At 34.4% G+C, this 20,773-nt stretch overlaps 2 protein-coding genes across 4 annotated transcripts in view; one reads left to right on the forward strand and one right to left on the reverse strand.

Moving 5' to 3' along the window:
- Positions 1 to 20,751, forward strand: part of LOC126837126 (junctophilin-1-like) — a 48,040-nt gene extending 27,289 nt beyond the window's left edge. For both annotated transcript variants that reach the window (XM_050570942.1, XM_050570943.1), the window contains 5 exons: positions 905 to 1,023; positions 2,076 to 2,899; positions 2,960 to 3,346; positions 18,827 to 19,027; positions 19,761 to 20,751. In XM_050570942.1, the coding sequence (XP_050426899.1) occupies positions 905 to 1,023; positions 2,076 to 2,899; positions 2,960 to 3,346; positions 18,827 to 19,027; positions 19,761 to 19,850 (1,621 nt within the window). In that variant the 3' untranslated portion in view covers positions 19,851 to 20,751. The remainder of the gene's footprint in view (positions 1 to 904; positions 1,024 to 2,075; positions 2,900 to 2,959; positions 3,347 to 18,826; positions 19,028 to 19,760) is intronic.
- Positions 9,485 to 16,613, reverse strand: LOC126837127 (protein Skeletor, isoforms B/C). Of its 2 annotated transcripts, none has more exons than XM_050570945.1 (13): positions 16,354 to 16,613; positions 16,069 to 16,285; positions 14,506 to 14,614; positions 12,612 to 12,777; positions 12,473 to 12,545; positions 12,235 to 12,409; positions 11,917 to 12,159; positions 11,714 to 11,849; positions 11,457 to 11,649; positions 10,679 to 10,779; positions 10,352 to 10,606; positions 9,924 to 10,031; positions 9,485 to 9,845 (listed from the first exon to the last, which is right to left on the reverse strand). In XM_050570945.1, exons 1-13 carry the CDS (start codon positions 16,421 to 16,423, stop codon positions 9,619 to 9,621), a joined length of 2,073 nt encoding a protein of 690 aa, XP_050426902.1. In that variant the 5' UTR covers positions 16,424 to 16,613; the 3' UTR covers positions 9,485 to 9,618. The 2 variants fall into 2 exon arrangements, with proteins under 2 accessions (XP_050426902.1, XP_050426901.1); XM_050570944.1 differs by having other exon boundaries at positions 16,069 to 16,288.
- Positions 20,752 to 20,773: the final 22 nt, after the last annotated feature.

The following is a 20,773-nucleotide window of genomic DNA, read 5'->3' on the forward strand; positions in this document are numbered from 1 at the left end:
ACTTAATCAATACCAGTAAAGTGCATTTTAACAGTTTTAATTTGTTTTTCAACGAATGCCATTAGCATGATCGCGCAAACCCGTTAAATGGCTGTATTTATTTTTTTTTTAATTCCCTCCGGCCACATTAGTTTATTAATTCAGGTTTTTTTTATTATTATTCTCTACCTAATTGTTAACGTCGCCCGTCGCAGTTTGGACAAGGTGGATTGTTCGGAGAGTATATTAAATATAACGGCCGGTCACTGTGAACGATGCTCAAGGGAACACTTTGGCCTTAACGCGATAGGTCGTGTAAATTATTGTTGTCTTTTAACTGTAGCAATAAAAAAAAACAGGTAAAGATCCCGGATTAGACACAAGTTACGCAAAAGTTTCGCGTCGCCTATTTTACAGCCCTAAGTCTCTATTAAATGAGTAGAGTATGACCATAAAACAACTACCCCAAAAGTTCTAGCCGGCATCAATGTAATAAACCGTTTTTGAGCAGTTTAATAATTTTAACTAGTGTTTATACAACACGCATATTAATCACACAAAGACGGTAAACAATTAAAATGGACATAGTTGAAAAAAAAAGTGTACTTCAGTGCCAGTCAGGTTAAACTGTGGTGATTAACTCATAATAGTCACTTTTTGAAAATGATACTTGTGGCTCGTAAAAGGATAAATGCGTCTAGAATGTATCAAAATCGAATATATATATATATATTTATTTATTTATATACAGGGTGATTTTTTTAAAATGATCCTCTCAATATCTTATAGGGTTCAATCAGTTATTGAATTTTTTTTTCGTATTTTAGCTTTGTGGGCTGGTTTATTCTTGTTTGTTTATTTAGTTTTTTTTTTTTTTTGAGAATACTTGTTATGGACCCACTAATTTGGATTTTTTATTTTTCAGAATGGCTACCGCTCGAGGCAAGGCCGAACAGTCCGATATCGCTGCGGATCACGCCAGAGAAGATTATGAAATCGCAAAGTTGACAGCTAAACAGTTTGCTCCTGATTTCATACAACCGGGTTAGCCAGCACAACAGTATTTTTTTAAGAAACGTCCCGCAATAAATATCTATCATTTTCTTCCCAGCAACTCCAAAAGTCCTCTCGGCTAATTGAAAATTCAAGAAACTTTTTTTGCAACCGTTACCGGCAAAATTATCACACAAACGTTTTTTTGTATAACACAAACTATTGTTTTTTCCCTAATCTTTTGCTTACCATAAAGACTAACTTTCACCCCTCTGATTAATTGTGATTTTTTTAAATAATATTTTTCAACGCTAAAAACGATGTGATTATGTCAGATTAAAGTCGGTGGGAAATGCTTGTAAATTATGTTTTTTTAAATTCAGAATTAATATATTAAATGGTTTTTTTTCTTAACATTTCCAACGATTTTTTACAGAAAGTGCACATAATTTGTAATTTACAATTTTTAAATGAAAACTTACGTTTCTTTTATATTTTTTGTAAGATTTATTTTTCTTATGCTTATTTATTTGGTACATATTAATAAATTATTATAAAGAGGGTGATATAACTCCATATAACTAGCAACCAATTTCACAATCAATAATTATGTCAGTCTATTGTATGCGCTATAGAGGCGGTTATTTGTGTAGTTAATATGGTTTTTATGTCAACTACTTTTTTTTAAATTTTGTTATGTTGTACCATTTTCTATAGCAAGAAGTACTAACACTATAATATAAATGAATGCAAACTTTGATGTACACAAATATAACTATCTTTCAGGAAGTAAAGTTTACTTTTACGTACATTTTCTGTACAATTAATGTAATTTCAATAAAATATTACTGAAAACGTCTCTTTGATAAATACATATGTAAAGTATACTAGCGACCTAACAATTTTTTTCACAAAAACACTATTAAAAAAAAAAAATACAGGAATTGATTTCACTTTTTTTATTATTTAATTTAAATCTTAACTATACCTTTTCAACCTGGAATTGAACTAAATATTTACCCTTACCCCGAGTTATTATATTTTCTGATTACAAAAATAACTCCAAATTGAATGTTCACTAATAGTTTTTCTTTCTTCCTCAGGGCTAGAGAAAACGAGACTCAGAGAAATTTTGAAACAGAGAATGTCGATGGACCCGGCGCTGAGTGGTGCCATGGGTGCGGTGGCACCGGGACCGCCCGTGCCTGCTCCACCCGAAAAGAACAGCGTTACGTTTGGCGGAGACTTCCCGTCGGCGCGTTCTTCGTCTTTCGACTCGGCCAGCAAGGACATTGCCAGCGGCGGCCCGTCCGCCGAATCGCAGTTCAAGCCCAAGTCGCATTACGCTCAACCGTATTACCAGTCGACGTCGTCCAACCAGATACCGGCGTCCTCCAGTCAGTCCAATTATTCCAATAACAAGCCGGCGTATTCGCCGCGCAACAGTCTGGCCGACACCAGTCGCGTCCACAACAACTCGATGTCCGCCTCCAACGGCGGCAACTACAACAGTTACAACAATAACAACAACAACAACAGCAGCAGCGGTTACAGGACCAACGATTACCACGGCACGGGCAAACAGCCTGCGCCCCCGCCGCCCCTGTCGCCGTTTAGCCAAAACGGTGGCGGTGGCGGCAACCAGAATCGGCCGTACGGAGGCGGCGGCGGCGGCGGCAGTGGTAGCAGCAGAAGTGGCGACGGTAGACGACAATCTACGGCCCACCAGCCATCGACGTCCGGTTACATGCACAGGGACGAAAGCGGCGACGGGTACTTGAACAACGGGTTCGGCTATGATAGCAGCAGAACGCAGTACGACAACGGCGGCGGCAGCAGCCGACCGGGCCCGAGCGACGAGCCCGACTCTTCGCTGAGGCGTAACAAGAACTACGTCAACAGAGAGTCTCTGTACAATTTTCAACAGGTGAACGACTTGCACGAGTGATTGTTGGGTTTAACTGTATTGTATTGTGTTTGTGTGCAGGCGATGAGCGATCATTTCGACCATTACAAGAGGCCGCCGAGTCGGGACAGCAGCGTGGACAGGTACAGTCGGGCGGCCAGCCGACTCAGCGGCGAGTCCAGGCAGTCGTCGGTGGAGAGGGTCCGCAGAGACGTAGACGTTATACCCGGGGACGGTGGACGACCGATGGGCGGCGCTGGCGGCGGCATGATGTCCAAACAAGCCGCCGGTTCGTTGGGTAAGGCGGTGGCGGCCAACAGTCTTGCGCACACGCCGCCTCCATTCGAGGAGGTCATCCTGAGACAGCGGAACCTCGGACAGGAAATCGTGCCGTCGCCCATCGGACAGCCCAAACGCACTGAGTCACTGTACGTCAACCCAAACGCTCGGAAAGACCCCAGGCTCAGGGTGAGTACATACAGAGGCGCGCCCGATTTTATGTATTACTCACACTAGTTAGCCCCAACTATTGTAGTTGCATTTGTAGTTGTTGTTTTGCTTTGCACGTTGCACTTCTCCCTCTTTTATTTTTTGAAAACCCTTTAGTTATACTTATAGTTATCATATTTAGGGCTAATCTAACCTAACCAGCGCCACCTAATACTTACACCTTAAGCCGTTAAGGAAATTATATACAACCGATAAAACAACTTAGATTAACAATTGGCTAGTTTTTCTCATTTTTAACAAGATATCGTTTAGAAAATACAAAGTAAGCCGTAGATAGTGTTCATGTTGAGCATATGTGAAGCCTATCTGAACCCTGATTTGGGGCGAGGCAAGAACACGACTATTTACTAACGTGTAACATTTAGGCAACTTTTTTGCTTTGGCAAATTTTGGTCATTTTTGTCACTATTGACATACTATTTGTTTAGGTTGAACTATGTTTTTTTTTAAATACAATATTTTATGCATGTCATCTATTATATTAATGTTATCTTAAAACTATGATTGAAAACAATTAATACTATAAAAAGTAGTGGTTAATATTTTAGTAATATATATTTAAGGAGGAAAGGAAAGAGGGTTGGTTCGAAGGAAAGAATCTGACTAGACTGAACGGGATCGAAGTGTAACACTTCCAATTCTTGACTGATTTCTTGTGAAAGTTATTAAGAATGTGTAGTTCCAGAGCGTTAAAGTGCTATTGAAAAATTTTAACTTAAAAATTGACTCAATTTTATTTATTAACCTCTAAATGATGTATCACGTTCGATATAATTTTGTCGTTTGTTTTGTGCGTTAAGCACTTATTGAGTTAAGAAAAATCAATTAAAACGAATGGAAAAATCCTCTTCGTTGAGCTTACATCTATAATGACCTTTAGTTGCTTTTAGGGAAAATCCAGACCCGGTTTTGAGTAGCTTATCTCCAAGAAAAAACACCAATTCGTTTATAGTTAATTGGTAAAACTTCTTTTGAATTAAATTTTACAGGATAGACACATCAAATTTAGGCCACTTGGGTACTTTCAATATTGAAAGCGATAGGTATAATTATTTGAGCGATACCGTGTAAGTTAAATATTAGAATTGGCAATAAATAGGTCAAATGAATTAGTATTGATAATATTTAGATAGACCGTAGAGAAAGTATTATTAAGTCACGAGTTAAAAGTCAATTATTAAAATATTTATACATATTGACTTACTCTACTAACTCAATTGAGTTCTTATTTAATTTAAAAACCAAGTGTAACTTAGCTCTGTTTTACTCGCTTCCATTTTTTTTTCCGGAACTAACGATTGTCGTTGTGTAATACAAAACACAATTATTGATTTCAAGTAAAATAAAGTATCGCATATTAAACTACAAGTTTAAATTTAATTAATTCTGGTTTGCTTCTACTAAGTCAATTAAAAACTAAATGTAGTTTAATTTCGAAGACAAATACCTAATTTAACTCGATTATTAATATAATATCGAACAGTATTATGATAATCGCTTAGAATATTTTCATAAAAATCAGTAAATAAAATATAGGACATGCCTAACCACAGTGGTTAGCGTATGGTAAACCCGTATCAGATAACAATATTGTTATCATAAATAATATATTTGCTATGAAAGCTTAAAAAAACACATTTTCCATAACATCAGTGACAATAGTAGGTGGATAAATATTGAATTAATTAAGTCTTAATATTGAATTGTTAGTCCGCCATTAAAATAATGGCTTTAGTCGTTCGTTGCATCTATCCCAAACGACAACAGCTTTACTGTGTTGTTGTTATAATATTTACATGCTACGGAATTCGCATTAAATATTAATGTAAAAGCTCTGGCGTGAATTTTTATCGGTTTTGGACGACATAGTAATAATAATAACCGAAGGCATTAATAGAGAAGTAGTAGCCATGGCAAAACGATAAACGGTCGAAAAATGTTTTCAAATCTGTATCGTTTTCGAATCCATTTGGGTGATTGATTATTTTATTGTTTTTTCGTATCGAGTATTTTAAGATTAATAACAATAACCGATAGCAATCTAATAAAAACAAATAAAACAAAGTGGCATCTAATAAAAAAAAAAATTTGTCTGCTATGTCTTTGCGATACACTAATTAAAAACATTTCAAAGAACATACAACTATATTATATTACTATGTCCCTTGTGTGTTAAACTAGTTAGTTAAAATATGGCGCTTGGAAGTCAAGAGTTAATGATATTATTCTATATGATATATTTAGTATTGTTATTTCTGGTTTGATGAATCGATGCTAGCCCGTTTGTTGAGTATTATGTAGAATATATATATTTACAGGGTGTCACGGAAAGTTCTACCGAGCTTCAAATGAGACATTTAGGATGCTCTATGGGTACAATCAATGGTATTAATTTTAAAATTATTTAAAATAGAACTCGTATCTCATTAAAAAATGGTCTTACGAAAAAAATAATTTCAGATTTGAAATCAGGAAAAAAAATCTTGTTGAATTGATATGTAACATGATTTTTTGGTATCTGGCCACACATACGTCCACAGGGTGGCCACCGAGTGGCCACTGAGTGGCCGGCATGTGACTTAAACCAACATATAGCATGCGACACATAATTTAATATAAAATAATACTAAGAACACCACTGAACTGAGAATAAAATTCTAATCCAAAATGATGTGTCACATTTCATAAGTTTGTTTTGGTCATATGCCGACCACTTAGTAGCCACTCGTTGGACGCATGTGTGGCCAGATACCAAAAAATCATGTTACATATCAATTCAACAAGATTTTTTTTCCTGATTTCAAATCTGAAAGTATTTTTTTCGTAAGACCATTTTTAATGAGATACGAGTTCTATTTTAAATAATTTTAAAATTTAAAAAAAATTAATACCATTGGTTGTACCCATATAGCATCCTAAATGTCTCATTTGAAGCTCGGTAGAACTTTCCGTGAAACCCTGTATATATGAAATTATTACAAATATAGTAATATTAGTATATAATTTACTATTTAGTTTGTTGTTTGATAATAATATATATTATTTTATTATTTTATTTTTGGTATTTTTACCCACATATTCTTTAGACTTGTTTATACGAAACACTATTTTGCAACATATTTTGCAGTTGATCTTCCTGATTTTTCGATGATTGATAGTATTATCATTGATTTAAAAATAGTATATTGATAAGCAGTGCTATACACAATAACGGTGGCCTGATTTCTGGGGGATTCCAGCCGTTAATAGAGGTGCCCTCGCCATAGTTAATGAATAGGCGAGTGGTAAACCATGAAGAGGGTACCTCTGTTGACGGCGGGAATCCCCAATAAAATAAGTTGCCAGTTTTGTACATATCATCGTTTATTTGTGTTTTTTTAAATCAAAAGTATTATTTAGATTTTGTAGAGTAATTTTTTTTTAATCGTTTTTATCCTCGTTGTGGTAATTTTTGAAGTTTTGATTATTTTGAAGTACATTTATAGATGTTTTCCTTATTACCCTTTTGCGGTAGAGTCAGTGTGTTCTTACCATTTTATTATTTTGATATTATTATTTTTTCCCCACTCGATCGACAACAACTTCCTATCCGGATATGCTGGTACGTAACCGACCGCGGTTTTATGGAAATTAATTTGGAAATATTTGTACAATATTTTTTTTTTATGTTTTTTCGATTTGTATACCAATACGTCGACGTTTAATGAAATGAAAAAAAAAAAATAATTGGTATTGTAAAGAAATTTATAATGTATACATACGATTTTGTGTTGTGTATTTTGTTACCAATTGTAAAAAAAAAAACGACCAATTAAATATTACTGCAATTCTACGATTACAACAGGCATTTAAAATCCGAATTTTATTTAACACTCAAGCAACGTTCCTGTGTTCCGTTTTCCTAATGTAGGTACTGTTTGTCAAATGCTGTTTTGAACTATAAACATGTATAATAGTTGTGTGGAGCTAGAAACCTTGAACTGCTGAAATCAGATCGTTCAGATCCAATGCCAGGATAATATCAATTTTACAGAAAAAATATGGTGAATAAATGAAATAATGTACTATTCGAATAATCCTTAACCACGAAAATAATACTATATAGCGTATACATTTGGTCAGAAATGTTACCATCATCAGCGCTAACAACAGACTGAGACCGATCACGGACAAACACCTCCTTATACTTTTACAGCATCGTCAATCGTCATACTTGAAATGATCATAAACTTTTTTTTTTTTGCATTTTAATAAAATGTTTTGTAATGGACTCAAGTTCGCAACAGGATATTTGTGTGTTTCTAATCTTACCATACTATTAAGTGCTACCATTTTATGTTGCCAACAGTGATTTGGATCTTTAGAACTATACCTTTCTTACAATAAATCTCGAAACTTAAATAATTGTATATTATTTTAATTAGTAAATCAAGGAAAGGAAGGTTTAAAAAACAGTAAAATTACTGTAAATTTAAATAATTCTGAAGATCTTAGAGTATTAGGAGACAATAGAAATGCTGAAAAATAGAAACAATTTGTTAAACTGGGACTCGAGTCTGTTACAAAACATTTGATTAAAGTTCATAAAAAACATAAGTTTACGATGATCATTTCCGATATGACAACGCTGTATTATTTTTGTGGTTAAGATTTATTTAAATATTTCATTATTTTATTTCTTTACTACACATAACCTCAAGTGTTGATTAAGTTTTTTCTAAAAAAAAAAAAAATATGGTTACTGCTTAAAAAAAGTATACCTTATAATATTGTCATCCATCCCAGATAATTTACAGACAGGGCAGGGAAAAATGTAATTAGGAAAACAATAAAAATTAAAACAAACCGAATAACATTTAATTGAAATAAAATTGTTTATATTATATTCGAAAAAGTTACAAATAACGCACCCGAGTTATATTTTTATTAATTTTCGGAATGAAGATTTTTTTTTAAAACTAATACTATTAGTAATTTATTCGAGTGCTCGACTATAAACTGTTAAATTTTAACTGCTGTCTATAAATTATCGCCTCTCCAGCGGATGTCTATGCACCTTATAAAACTTAAGTGTATATTGTACCAGACTTTTACAAGACTGAGCTGTAATGGCTTTTGTCACGTATCGCATGCGTGATCATAATAACATACAGCTTAAGTACTAACACATTATTATGTCATGGCTTGTTCGATTAACTTTCAGGGGCTTACACACAACAAAGTAAGAAGAAAAGTACACAACACATTTATAATAGTTTTCTAAACGCCGAATGGAACAGCTACTCGGTACCTGGTTTTAGTCGTTTCAATTGGTCGACCGTTTCTTATTTTACCAACGTAAATAAGATGGTCGTGTGTACGTCCTTGTTCGTCACTGCTGCACTAATTTGTTTACCTAGGATAGCTATTTTGCTTCGATATTACAGGGAAACGAAATGGCTTTCATATATAAAAGTGCTTGCACTTAAATGTTACACTAACAATGAGTACGAAAAAACCCATCTGCCATCCACCTTAACTACTAGTGAAATATATGCTTGTTATTTAAAAACTTATTGTTCATCGATATAAGATCTTTTTTAAAATCTAAACAAACAATTTAATGTACAACTAGAGTAAACGTATCAGACAGATGTATAACTTGTTCGAGATAAGATGAAAACTAATTACTAAACGCAGGTTTAGGTTCTTTTAGAAGTGAACAATTAAGGCTTACCGCTAGAAATTTAGTATGTTGATCATGTTTGATACAAGCAATGCGTCAGTAAAATAGACTGGTCTTGCATTTTTACAATTAATATTTTACCAAACGTATAATTACAAAATACTCAACGCGTAAGTATTTCGTGTTAGTTTGAAAACTTTTGGATGCATCTAAGTCTTTGTGTATAGGCTGACGTTTCGGATCCTTCTTAAGAGCCATAGCCACCGTTCCACAGTGGGGACTATAGGTTTCAATAGGTAACTCTCGACTATAGTTCAGATACATTGGAAAGTTATCGAATTCATATTATCTCAACCAATGAATGTTTTTACACATTCATCTGTATTTTGTGTTAATTAATATTGTGACTTACAAAACAAAAAAATAAACAGTCACGATGTTCTGATGAAAATTTTATGTATACATACGTGTGTAAAAGCTAACAATGTGAAAATATATTTACACTTTTTACAGAAATAATTTTTGAAATGATTATAAAAAATTAAAAAAACAATTACAAACAGAATTAGGAAACGTTTGAGCTAGATAATATCACACACAGCGAGACGAGCAAGGCGGCCATGCCTAAAGAGTGGTACCAAAGCGGTCGAAGCACACCGGCCGAACTTATTCCGATGTTAAACTTGTCGACGATGTGAAGTTTCCAACCCATATTGTTCTGGGTGAAACTATGGTAGTACACGGTGTCCGGCCACGAAGAGTTTGGTTTGAATTCCAAAATGGCCGGTTCGCCTGAAAACCAAAATCAGACTCGTCATGATACAGTTCAGTTTAGTTTAGTTTATCGGCTCGTTGAATCTACAAACTCACCCGGTTCACATTTCATCGTCAACGATCGGTTGAACTCTTTGAACGTCATGAAGTTGTCGTCAAGACGATGGTCTGACATCCGACGCTCTCGAAGGCACAGGGGACCGGCTAAAGGACAAAAACACAGTTCAGAGACTCGTGGAAACCAAAAGGTTCTTCTATCAATCTACACCGTTTTGGATTTGGGATTATACGTCGGTTTTAATATTCGAGTGAATTTCACTTCAGCGTGAACCTCTCTCTCTCTGGCTTGGGATCAAGAGCCATTTAAAACTCTTTGAAATCCTCAAAAATACTCAACAAACTTGATCAAAACTTTAGGACCATTGTGGCAAGTCCTTTGCAGTCGTGCCTTCATTGATTTCATCTGTTTGTCGAATAACCAAACCCGACCGTCGAGTAAAAAAAAAGCAATGCTAATAACGTACCAGCGATTGGCCGGGCTTGCCGCCTTAACGTGTACTGTACGCCCGCAAGAATCCTAGTGTGCTTCTGGGCAGATTCCGGCATACCGTCGAAGCCTCCATTGGGTTCATCGGTAATCACAAACGGATGGTAATACTGTGAGCTGTGTGCATTGTTACCACCGTACACATGGACGGCGTACGTGATGCCCCGTTTCAACCATATCTCGGGTATGAGGTGACCGTTGATGTACCAAGCGAGACCCGGCGACGGCATACCTAGAGAAGCAAATCCAATATTTCTACACACTGAACGACCGAGTAAAAAAAATAGCAATTTTTATCATTTACCCGTTAGGCCTTGGTATCCTTTTCGTCCACCCGACGGCCCTAGAGTGGCGGTTACGGCGCGAAGGCTACTGTCAATGATCTTTGACTGATCCCACACGTCCCTGAAACCCACGACCGTTGTCTAAATTACAAGGAGCAACGATTTGTTGGGCTAGTGAAGCGGGTTATTTAACAGTAGTGCTTAAATAAGCAAAAATACCAATGTTATTCTAATGGTAGGTATAAGGATGGATTACCACCTTAGGAAAATAAAGTAACGAACCCCGTCGCCGGTTCCAACACTCGTTAAATGTTTTTGTCTTCTTCTTCTTCTTCTTCATGTTCGCCTGACACTCCCAACTATACACGAGGTCGGTCACCCTTGAGCGTCTAGGCCTCCATAGTGCTCGATCTCTTACATCTAGTTCAATCACCCTAGCTAATCTCATATCACTCTCTATTCCGTCTATCCATCTTTTCTTCGGTCTTCCTCTTTTTCCTTCTACATTCATCATCATAACAACTCTCTTTGCCTCTGCCTCATCTCTTCTTATAACATGTCCGAACCATCGCAGTCAGTCTAGTCTCTCTCATTTTCCCCTTATGTATTAATTTATAATTCTATCCTCCCTAGCCATTCCACTCATCTATCTTACCATTCTCATATTCGCTACACTCATTCTCTGTTCAGTTTTCTTGTCTACTGCCCAAAATTCTGACCCATATAACATTGCTGGCCTCACTACTGCCCTATAAAATTCGCTAAACGTTTTTGTAATTTTCGAAAAATAGTTTTTACTTTTTGGCAGGTTCACTCTTGGCGGCAAACGCGTAGCAAGTATCCACTGGTGGTTTGGGGTCCAGGTCCAGTTTTTTGACGCTCCTCGGGTAGTAGTCGTGTAGCGAAGGCTCGTTGAGGTGATTCATGCGACCTATCGCCCATATCATCGAGTTCACACCGGTCGTCTTGAACTCTTTGTCGCCGGCATCGTCTGTACGTGCACGACGGTCGAAAATGGATTATTTTCGAAAGCAAAATTAAGTCTCAGCACTTACACGACTGCAGGTTTCTCCGGTACGTGATCACGGTGATTCCGTTCTCCCTGGTGGCCGTGTGCACCTGGTTGTCGTCAAGTCCGCCCACCAAAACGTCTCGGCACACACCCTTGTATTGGCCCAACACTTTGACGCACTATAAACAGCACAGAGTTAATTAATTATACTGTTGCAAGAGAGAGACTCCGAGTTAGTTGACCGACCGGCGAAATAGCAGTGACGTTGTAGTCCACGGCCTGTCCCCGGAATCCGTCCATGTAGGCCACGGTAAGGTCGGCTCCAAGCATTTGCGCCTTGTCTTCGGATCCGCTGAAGCCGAACGCCATGTAGTCGCCTTCGTCTACTTGTCCGGCAAGTCTGACGGTAATCTGAGGACCGAACACTTGCCAGCTGACCTGAAGGTTTTTGTGCAGCTGCACGCAATGCATGATGTTTTCCACTTTGTCCTGACGATACGAAAATACAAATATAAGTATTTGAAAACGCCTTTGGAAGCGCAACACAAAGGCACAGCTACTCACGACGACTTTCTGCAACGACGGCGGTACGTTGGGTTCGTCCGGTATCAAAGCCCAACCGTAGTTCTCTTTGGTCTCCATGTCGTACACGCTCAGCCAGTCCACGTCGAACACGGTCTTGTCGCCGGTTATCTCCAGAGTAACAGTCTCGTTGGAATATGACCTCAGGTTGTCCAAACTATAACGGTGTTAATCAGACTACAGTCGTTTAAATATATATGTATTGTAATTCTCCACTCACTATCCCAATTCGTCCGGTAATTTTTGGCCTTTGGCCGACGGCTGCGGTCCATTTCCGACGATAAAGTACGTGTCTGACGAAATACATAAATTAATTATAAACCTGATTCGATTCAAAGTTAAGCATACAACTGCATTACCTCTGCCGCCTCCGTTGTAGGAGAACATGGGTAGTCGGATTGTCTTGGAGTCGAGTATTTCGATCTGACCCGAAGAGACGCCATGTGATTTTGAAGTGAGTGCACCGATCACTTGTTTAAGAGGCGGTTCGAAATCCTCTGGAATGTACACGTCCCCGAACGCGATCTGCACAAGTATATCATTTGACATAAACCAATTGTATTTAAAAAAAAAATTGCACGCATAAAACGGTAATAAAGCTGATGAAGGATAGTAACAGAAAACTCGCTACACGTCTAGAGGAGAATTTTAATAATACAAAATGGGACCGTTGCACCACTATAAAAAATCATTGAATAGAAAAGAACCTTAATTAAACATCATAATTTGGATTTTGTTTACCTCACTCTGAAGTGGTAATTAGCGAGGGTGTTATAAAACGTTTCAACTGAGAAGGGAAAGACACCCGATGCGTGTAATATAATGTAAGCTCATAAGCGAGGTTGGGCAAATTAATGATTTTGGATAACAACTCCTTAAAGGAAGGATTGTTTTAAAACCCGGTAAAACCCAAAATAATCAGTATTTTATGCAATTTCAGAGGAATAAAACAATGATTCTTTAGAAACTTAGATATTTAAAAAAATATTAATTATTCAATTTAAAATAATATTGCAAAATTTGTATATTTAACTAAATATGACTCTTTTTTATATTCAATTAAATTTTCTTTAAAATTTAAATATATTCAATATATTTTAAGACATTTATTATTTATCACAAAAACATAACAACATTTGGTTCTTTCTAGCGCTTTAAGTTAAAAAAAATAAGATTTTATTTGAATTGAAAGCCAAAGACGTGTGTATGATTCAATACTGATTTTTTTTATTCAATACTGACAAACAGGTATGATTACATAGGTAATCCTAACTCGATAAAACTATAAGATTGTTATTTAGTTTCTAATTTAGAACTTAAGCTAAGCTTTAATATATCTTCTGGCTTCTTAAAAATCTCACAACTATACAATATCTAGGGTGTGACATGTATAAATGTACTATAAATACTTAAAAATCTTTTAAATTCAAAATTAATTAGTTTTTTTTTTTATGTGTCTTAAAATCCTTATAAAATGAACCAAGACAAAAGAAAATGCAACAAAAAAAACGTCTGCAGATAAGTATGCATTTCATTTAAAATGATTACAGATAAAAACTAATGTAGACATTTTTTTTGTAATTTTAATTTATAAATTATAATAATTTATTCTTAAAAAAAGTTTGCCACTTAAAAAAAATACACAATGGTTCAGCCATAAAAAATTACCAAAGAAATAAAATAACATATTATTTATAATTTCACTAAAAAATGTAGTGTGCAAATAATGCTCAAAAATAATTAAACATGTCGTTCAGACTAAATGGCAAATTTAATTATTTAGGATAAACGTAATAATACTTCAGCATAACTAGGAAAAATAGTTAATAAATGTTTGTTTATTGCCTTAATTGTTTTTTAAGTAAATTTTGTTAAAATTTTTAAAACAAATTAATTCATTTTTTATTTGAGAATAGACATAATATAGTTATCACGTTTAGCAATTTTGGTTTAGCGCATGCCATTCAAAAAATATATATATGTAAAAAATGTGATTAGATTTACATGTTTAGTGGTCTAACTAGTTTTGCTACAGCAAAGATTTCCAAAATTGTAAAAATTTACGTCGACGACATACAGTACTAACACAAACTAGAACAGTCAAAGAAACAGCTAGTTTTAAATCTAAAACTACAGATGTGTGGGCGTCTTCTGAATAAAATACCACAAATTTCCATTGGTACTTTTAGACCCAATACCAAAATTGCCATTAGCCGTTTTAGACCCAAAGTACACAGCTATTATTGTACTCACGTTCTTGGACAGGTCGTAGATGGAAAACCATTTGATGTCCGTCAATTTTTTGTTGTCCGGCAACGTGAGCGTCAACTGTTTTCCCAGATACCTCTTGAGCACGTCCGTCCTAAGTGGGCATTGAGGACATTTTTAGAAAGTCAAATTTTAAATTGTCAAGTCTTAGATAAGCGATGTCTTAGAATATAAATATTTTGGGATGCCGAGTTTTAAGTATAATACGTTTACTGCATAAAATTACCATATACAATTATATATGAAATAAAAATACATAAAAGCAAACACATTATAAATTAACATTTTAAATTACGGTTCAATTAAAAAAATGTCTTTAATATTTAAAAAATATAATTATTTTCAGTACTTTACAATTATATCTCTCATAAATTCCTTTAACCCAGAATTATTCGTTTACCAACATTCAACAAGTTCTTGTTTTCTGTTTTCATTGTACTTTTTCTTTTTAATACTCTATTCGAAATCAGTTATGCATTTAAGTATGGATGATAGGGGCAATATCCCTCCCCCCTCCTGAGAACTTTATCATCATACTATTTTTTTTTTCACTTCGGGTTTATTGTTCAAACTTTTTAAATTAGTATTCATTCAGAAATAAAACATTTTTGAATAAGTATTTTAATACTTTAAAAAAGTACTTAATATTCTCGACTAGAGGGCAAATATTAGGTATTTTTTGTTTTCTCTATTGTTACTTCAATTGTGATATTCAAGTACTCCGTTTCTATAAATAATAACTCTATAATAAATAGTTCAAATTTGCAGCTTTTTATTATGTTATCAAATATGTTAAAAACAAATGACGAAAATGGGTTAAGATCGCCTGACCGATATGGCGAAAATTCGGTTATTGTTTCCAAACAAGTTATTATTTTTGTAAAAAAATATTCCATTTTTCTTGTGAAAATTTTACTCAAATTATAAAATAACATACTATACAATAAATCCTAATTTGTACTAGTGCAAATGCTAAATTGAAATACTATTTCATTGTCATATCTTTTAATTGAACCTTATATAACATAAAATTGAGTCATAGTGGTATTATATTGAAATCACATTTTTAATATTTTTTTGGAGATTGAAACCACCGTAAGAAAAACACAAAAATTCCTGTGGGACTCAAAGAGGTAAAAAGTGTCGGGCATGATTTAAAAGTACCCTTCTAAAATCCAAAATTGTGAATTCTTTAAACAATTACAGTTTTAAACTGTTGTAAAAAATCATGACATAATCATAATTTTGTGGTTAACTGTTTTAATTAAAAATTTCTTTTCACTCAAGGTGTTGACAGATACAGATCTAGCTGAGCAATTTGTACAGCACTGAACTAATTGATTTTTCCCAATCACAATAACATGACTTTTTAATGCAAAACATAAAGTTATATGTATTCTAAAACTGGGCTTTTCTAAAAAAAAAAGTAATTTAAACGGTTTTTTTTATTCTGAAACACAGCTTTTCCAACATATTCACCCGAATCAACGACGGTTAGGTAGGTAGGGCTTTCTGAGCTACCCTCACACGGGTCAGGATAGGTCTTACCTTCCATATTCGTTGGCCAAGATGAACCCTTGGGGTCCGGGTCGACTCGAGGCTCCGGCCCAGAAGAAAGCGTCGTTGGCGCTGCCGTCGAAAGTGAAGTCTTCCAGCAAAAGCGTGTACTCGTTGACGGCGTACACCTGACCGGACACCTGATGATGATAAGAGTTGAGACCGCCCAACGGTTTGCCTTTGTACTCTTCGGCTGCTGTCCAGTGGACTGCTAGGGGACAGATAATATTACTATAAGATACAGCGGATGGTCATTTCGATTCAATACACACTTACATTGCAACAGACCGAGCAACAGCGTCGTCCACGTCAGCAGCAGCAGCGAGCCGCAACGCCAATTGTTCATTGTTGGCGATCCTATCCAATCGGTGTGCCTTTCGTTTGAGATGCTGTTTTCTGGGGTTTTTGCCTTTAGGTTTTTGTGTTTATTTTGTCGGTAAGCAACGACCGTAGTACACGTAGGACACTACATGGCCACGACGACGACGGTGCGCCAGCGGGCAACCTGACTGACTGCTGTATTATAATGTGCTGCTCGGTCGTCATAGGCGAGTTGTCTGTGGCGGTGGCGGTGCGGTTAGTGGCGGGCCGGGGCACCGGAGAGAGGAAATATTTAGAAAGTGAACGTCGTTCTGGAGAGGTGGTTTTTCGTGTGGAGGTGGTCAAAGACCCGGTTGTAAGAATAAAAAAAAAAAATCAAAGAAAGAGAAAGAAAATAAATTATTATTACAATATCGTATTAAGTATTATATTGTTATCGTTTCGGTAGAATGTACCTATAGTTCTTCGACCGGCTCCGTTGCGGGTACCTCTACTATATGACCGCTAAAAAACTATCCTATAGATAATATTTACACCTACAACGTCATGTTTATATTTTATTCGGTGTACTATTATTTGCATCGGTCAAACGTTTCCATACTATGCGAGACACGTTCACTTGACTTGGCTTGAGCGCAGGACCCGAGGCCAAGTATTTTTGGTTTACGATGATGAGTTTTGAGCTAATTTAAATAAAACAATGTTTTAAATATTTATATACATTGAAGTGAATAACAAAGGTAGCCATTACAAAAAGCCGTCAACTGAAAATAACGGCCGAATTTATGAAATACAAGTTTTAAGTATTAATTTATAAGAGCTGTGGTAATATCGAAACCATACAGAAGTCTTTACTATACAATTTCCTTTGTTTGAATATTTTTTTTTAAATAATCGTTTAGCGGTTTGCTTATTTTTTTTTTATCCATTATCTAAAACCGATTTTTTTTTCCTTTATTGAAAAGGATATTAGAACTTTGTCCACTCTCAAAAACGATTTTTGCTGTTGTGAGCTCAAAACAAAAGAGTTCTATTTGGCAATAGTAAAATTAGACAATAGGTTTAGCTTCGATGCGGAGCTGACAAGGTATTGTTTTTACAATGATGTGTTTTTGTTTTAATTTTTTTGTATATCTTCTAAACCGCTGAACCGATTTCTTTGTGTAGCAACTCTATAGATCAGAAATCGTACTTGCAAGGTACTTGATTGAGTCACAAATTTAAAAAGTTCCTCTTCAAAATTGAGAAAAACACTAAAAAAATGTACATATTTTTCAACCTTAAACATGTACGCTCTATAAGTTTTTTTTTTAAAAATAGTCAAATTTGTATGGGCTATTTTTTAGACATAGTATAACCGATAAACAATGTTAAACCAAAACAATATCATAAACTCTTTCCCCTCTCAGAAGGGGTGGACATTTTTTCTTTATTTTGCTTTTATAGATGAGGTTTTAGAGCTTATGGTCTGAAAATTATACTGAAGGTAAATCGAAAAATAAGTTTATTATAATCTAGTAAATTTCTAAGTCATGTGTGTGTGAGAGTGATATCTTCAAAACAACATTTTCCAATAAATTATGAATATATTATTTGATTACTTTAATAACTTACATTTTTACATCAGACCAGCGTTGATCTTGGCTTTGTGCAACGATATGACCTAACCTAACCGTTCATAGACCGGTATGACGCAATGGGAATTTACACATTTTGCAATGACTGTTCACCACTGTAAACACTACACCAAAACTAAAATTTACCGAGTATTCATATAAATATTGTTTGGCAGTTAAGTACACATTCAGTAAAATATAATGAGGCCGAAGCTTGTGCAAAAATATGACTATAAATTCAATTGTTTCTAAAATGTCAAATTAGGTCTACGTGTAAAATGGTTGATTTGAACATTTAAATAACTTTGTTTAGTGAAAAACATATAAATAAATTCTGAGTGATTTTATCACATTCTATGTGAAATACTTTGTTAATTAATTCGGTTAAAACTTAAAATAAAATATGTTATTTTAAAACTAAAAAAACATAATCATTTTTGTTACAGCTAACATCTAAAACATCGGCTTTGATTATTTACCTAATATCAACATCTTGTCAAATAATAACAATAAGATGATTAAAAAGAAAAAAGACATAACAAGTTTTCTTTTCTATAATAATTACAGTATATTACTAAGTCATATGTAAAATAAATTTGTTATAGTATCATATTTAAGTAACGAAAAATGATATTTTAATTACAATAATATAGCAGTGGACGTGCTCAACATGTTGTGCTTGTAACAGGCGTTTATTGGCCACCTAACACTGTCAGGTTCTCCGGCTTGAAAATAACAACAACAACAAAAAATCTAAAAAATGATTTCGTTCATAAATTTCACATGACAATTATTGGTTATTTAACACACAGGAAACGCCAACTCAGACGGCGTTGCAGCGCAAAAAGAGTCTGCCGGATGTCCAAGCGCCGGCAAACGCTCCTGCGTCGATCACCAGAGAAGAAGTATCGGTTCTAAGTTCTGCAAGGAGAGAAGAAATCCGAAGGATGGAAGAAGAAAACGAACGACTACGGGCCAACCCGTTGCTTTACTTAGTCAGTCCACACATGAAGGTAAGACGAGAGTTAAAAAAATCCACATCAAACCGCTGCCTTTCTGGGAGAACTATCTAACCTAGGTGGAATTAGGACCAGAAAAGGGACTGAAGACCTTTGGAAACCAGAGTTGGGCATTGCTCGAATGAAACAATAATAATTAATTAAATAGTTGTAAATAGAAGAGAACTTTACGTGTGATTAGACGTTTCGAAATTGTCGATAACTCAATGCACTAATTTGTAATTATTTATTGAAAAATACTCAAAACCTAAACTATGAAAATGCATAGAAAAAATAAAGATTTGACCTATCAAAAAATTTTTTTTATAAAAATGTAGTGAATTTTGTACTGTCACTGCATCTACTGTTTTCATCATGATCATATAATAATAATTATATTTAAAAATAATTTTATATTTTAACTGATCCAGTTTCGTTTATACAATTCAATGTTCAATGTATAATATACTGTATACATATACATATGGGGTTCCCATTTAAGTTTCAAAAGTTACTAAAAACTACTTAAGGTAAGATTTTGGATTTAAGCCTTAAATGTGTATAAAATAACACCAACCAACATCCGAAAGTAATAACGGCTCTAAAAATTGCCCGTTTTTTTAACTTTTTGAACACCCTGTATACCGAATATCAAATATTAAATAATGCCCCTCCTACAAAAAATATTGTTCTTATACTTGAATCATTTCTTTTGTTTGAGTAATTATTTTTTTTAATGTTTTTTCAGGATTGGTTCACGAGACAACAGTTGGTGTTAGTCATACTGGTGGTTAATATTTCTTTGGCGCTGATGTTTTTCAAATTGTTGACGTCCTAAACGACCGGACTGGAATATTTATAGATAATAATATATATTTTATATGTATATATTTATATATATATATTATCAAATAGACAGATTGAAACCAATATATTATATGAACAGTGTCGTATGTCAAACATAGGTATCGGAAACGATTATTTCCCCTTAAACCGAATAAAACGGAGAAAGAAAACAGTAAAATAAACAACGTTTAAAAAAATCCAAAAGGAATTTGTCAGTTAACGCTTACAACTTTTGATAGATATTAGGGCTTTTTTTTTTTTTTTAGATTTTTCAATTGCCAGTAAATATTGATTTGTCCAAATGTACACCTACTACCTGTTTATTGCCTGTGCCTTGCCTGTACTTAGCTAATATTTGTTTTTTCCCTCATTTCCATTTATAAACTATTCGGTTTGCCTAGTTAACTTTCAATTTCGCAAGCGTTCATTAGATAAATACAATTACCTCTTCAAGTTATTATTATAATAATATTCTAGAAATATAATAATTTACAAAACAATGTACATACAATATACCTCAATGTATATTGTTTTCTTAATGTGGAGACAGGGCATCTTGAACGGAATAGTGATAATATATTGTAATTTGGTATTTTGAAATTGTATTTGTACTTACCAAAGAAGAGAAAATCAGTGTAAAATCAAAAAATTTATTTAATTATTATATATTTTTTTTAAGATAAATTTTACATATATAGATTATCGAATGTTAACAAAAGTCTTTGGTCTTAGTCGTGTAAAAGATTCTGACCGGATCATTAATTTAATTTTATAACATAATTTATTTTACAAATATTACCAATATGTTATGCTGTATTGTTATAATATTCTATTAGATGTTTTTTTTTTACAAAAAATATTGTCCAACCAAAAATAGTCATAATTTATAATATGTAAACTATAAATAGTTCGTAT

This window comes from Adelges cooleyi, unplaced genomic scaffold, assembly GCF_023614345.1.
Source record: "Adelges cooleyi isolate 19-005CV unplaced genomic scaffold, UGA_ACOO_1.1 ACOO_flye_CR_arks_rails_tigmint_CR_PRNA_247, whole genome shotgun sequence".
NCBI lineage: Eukaryota > Metazoa > Arthropoda > Insecta > Hemiptera > Adelgidae > Adelges > Adelges cooleyi.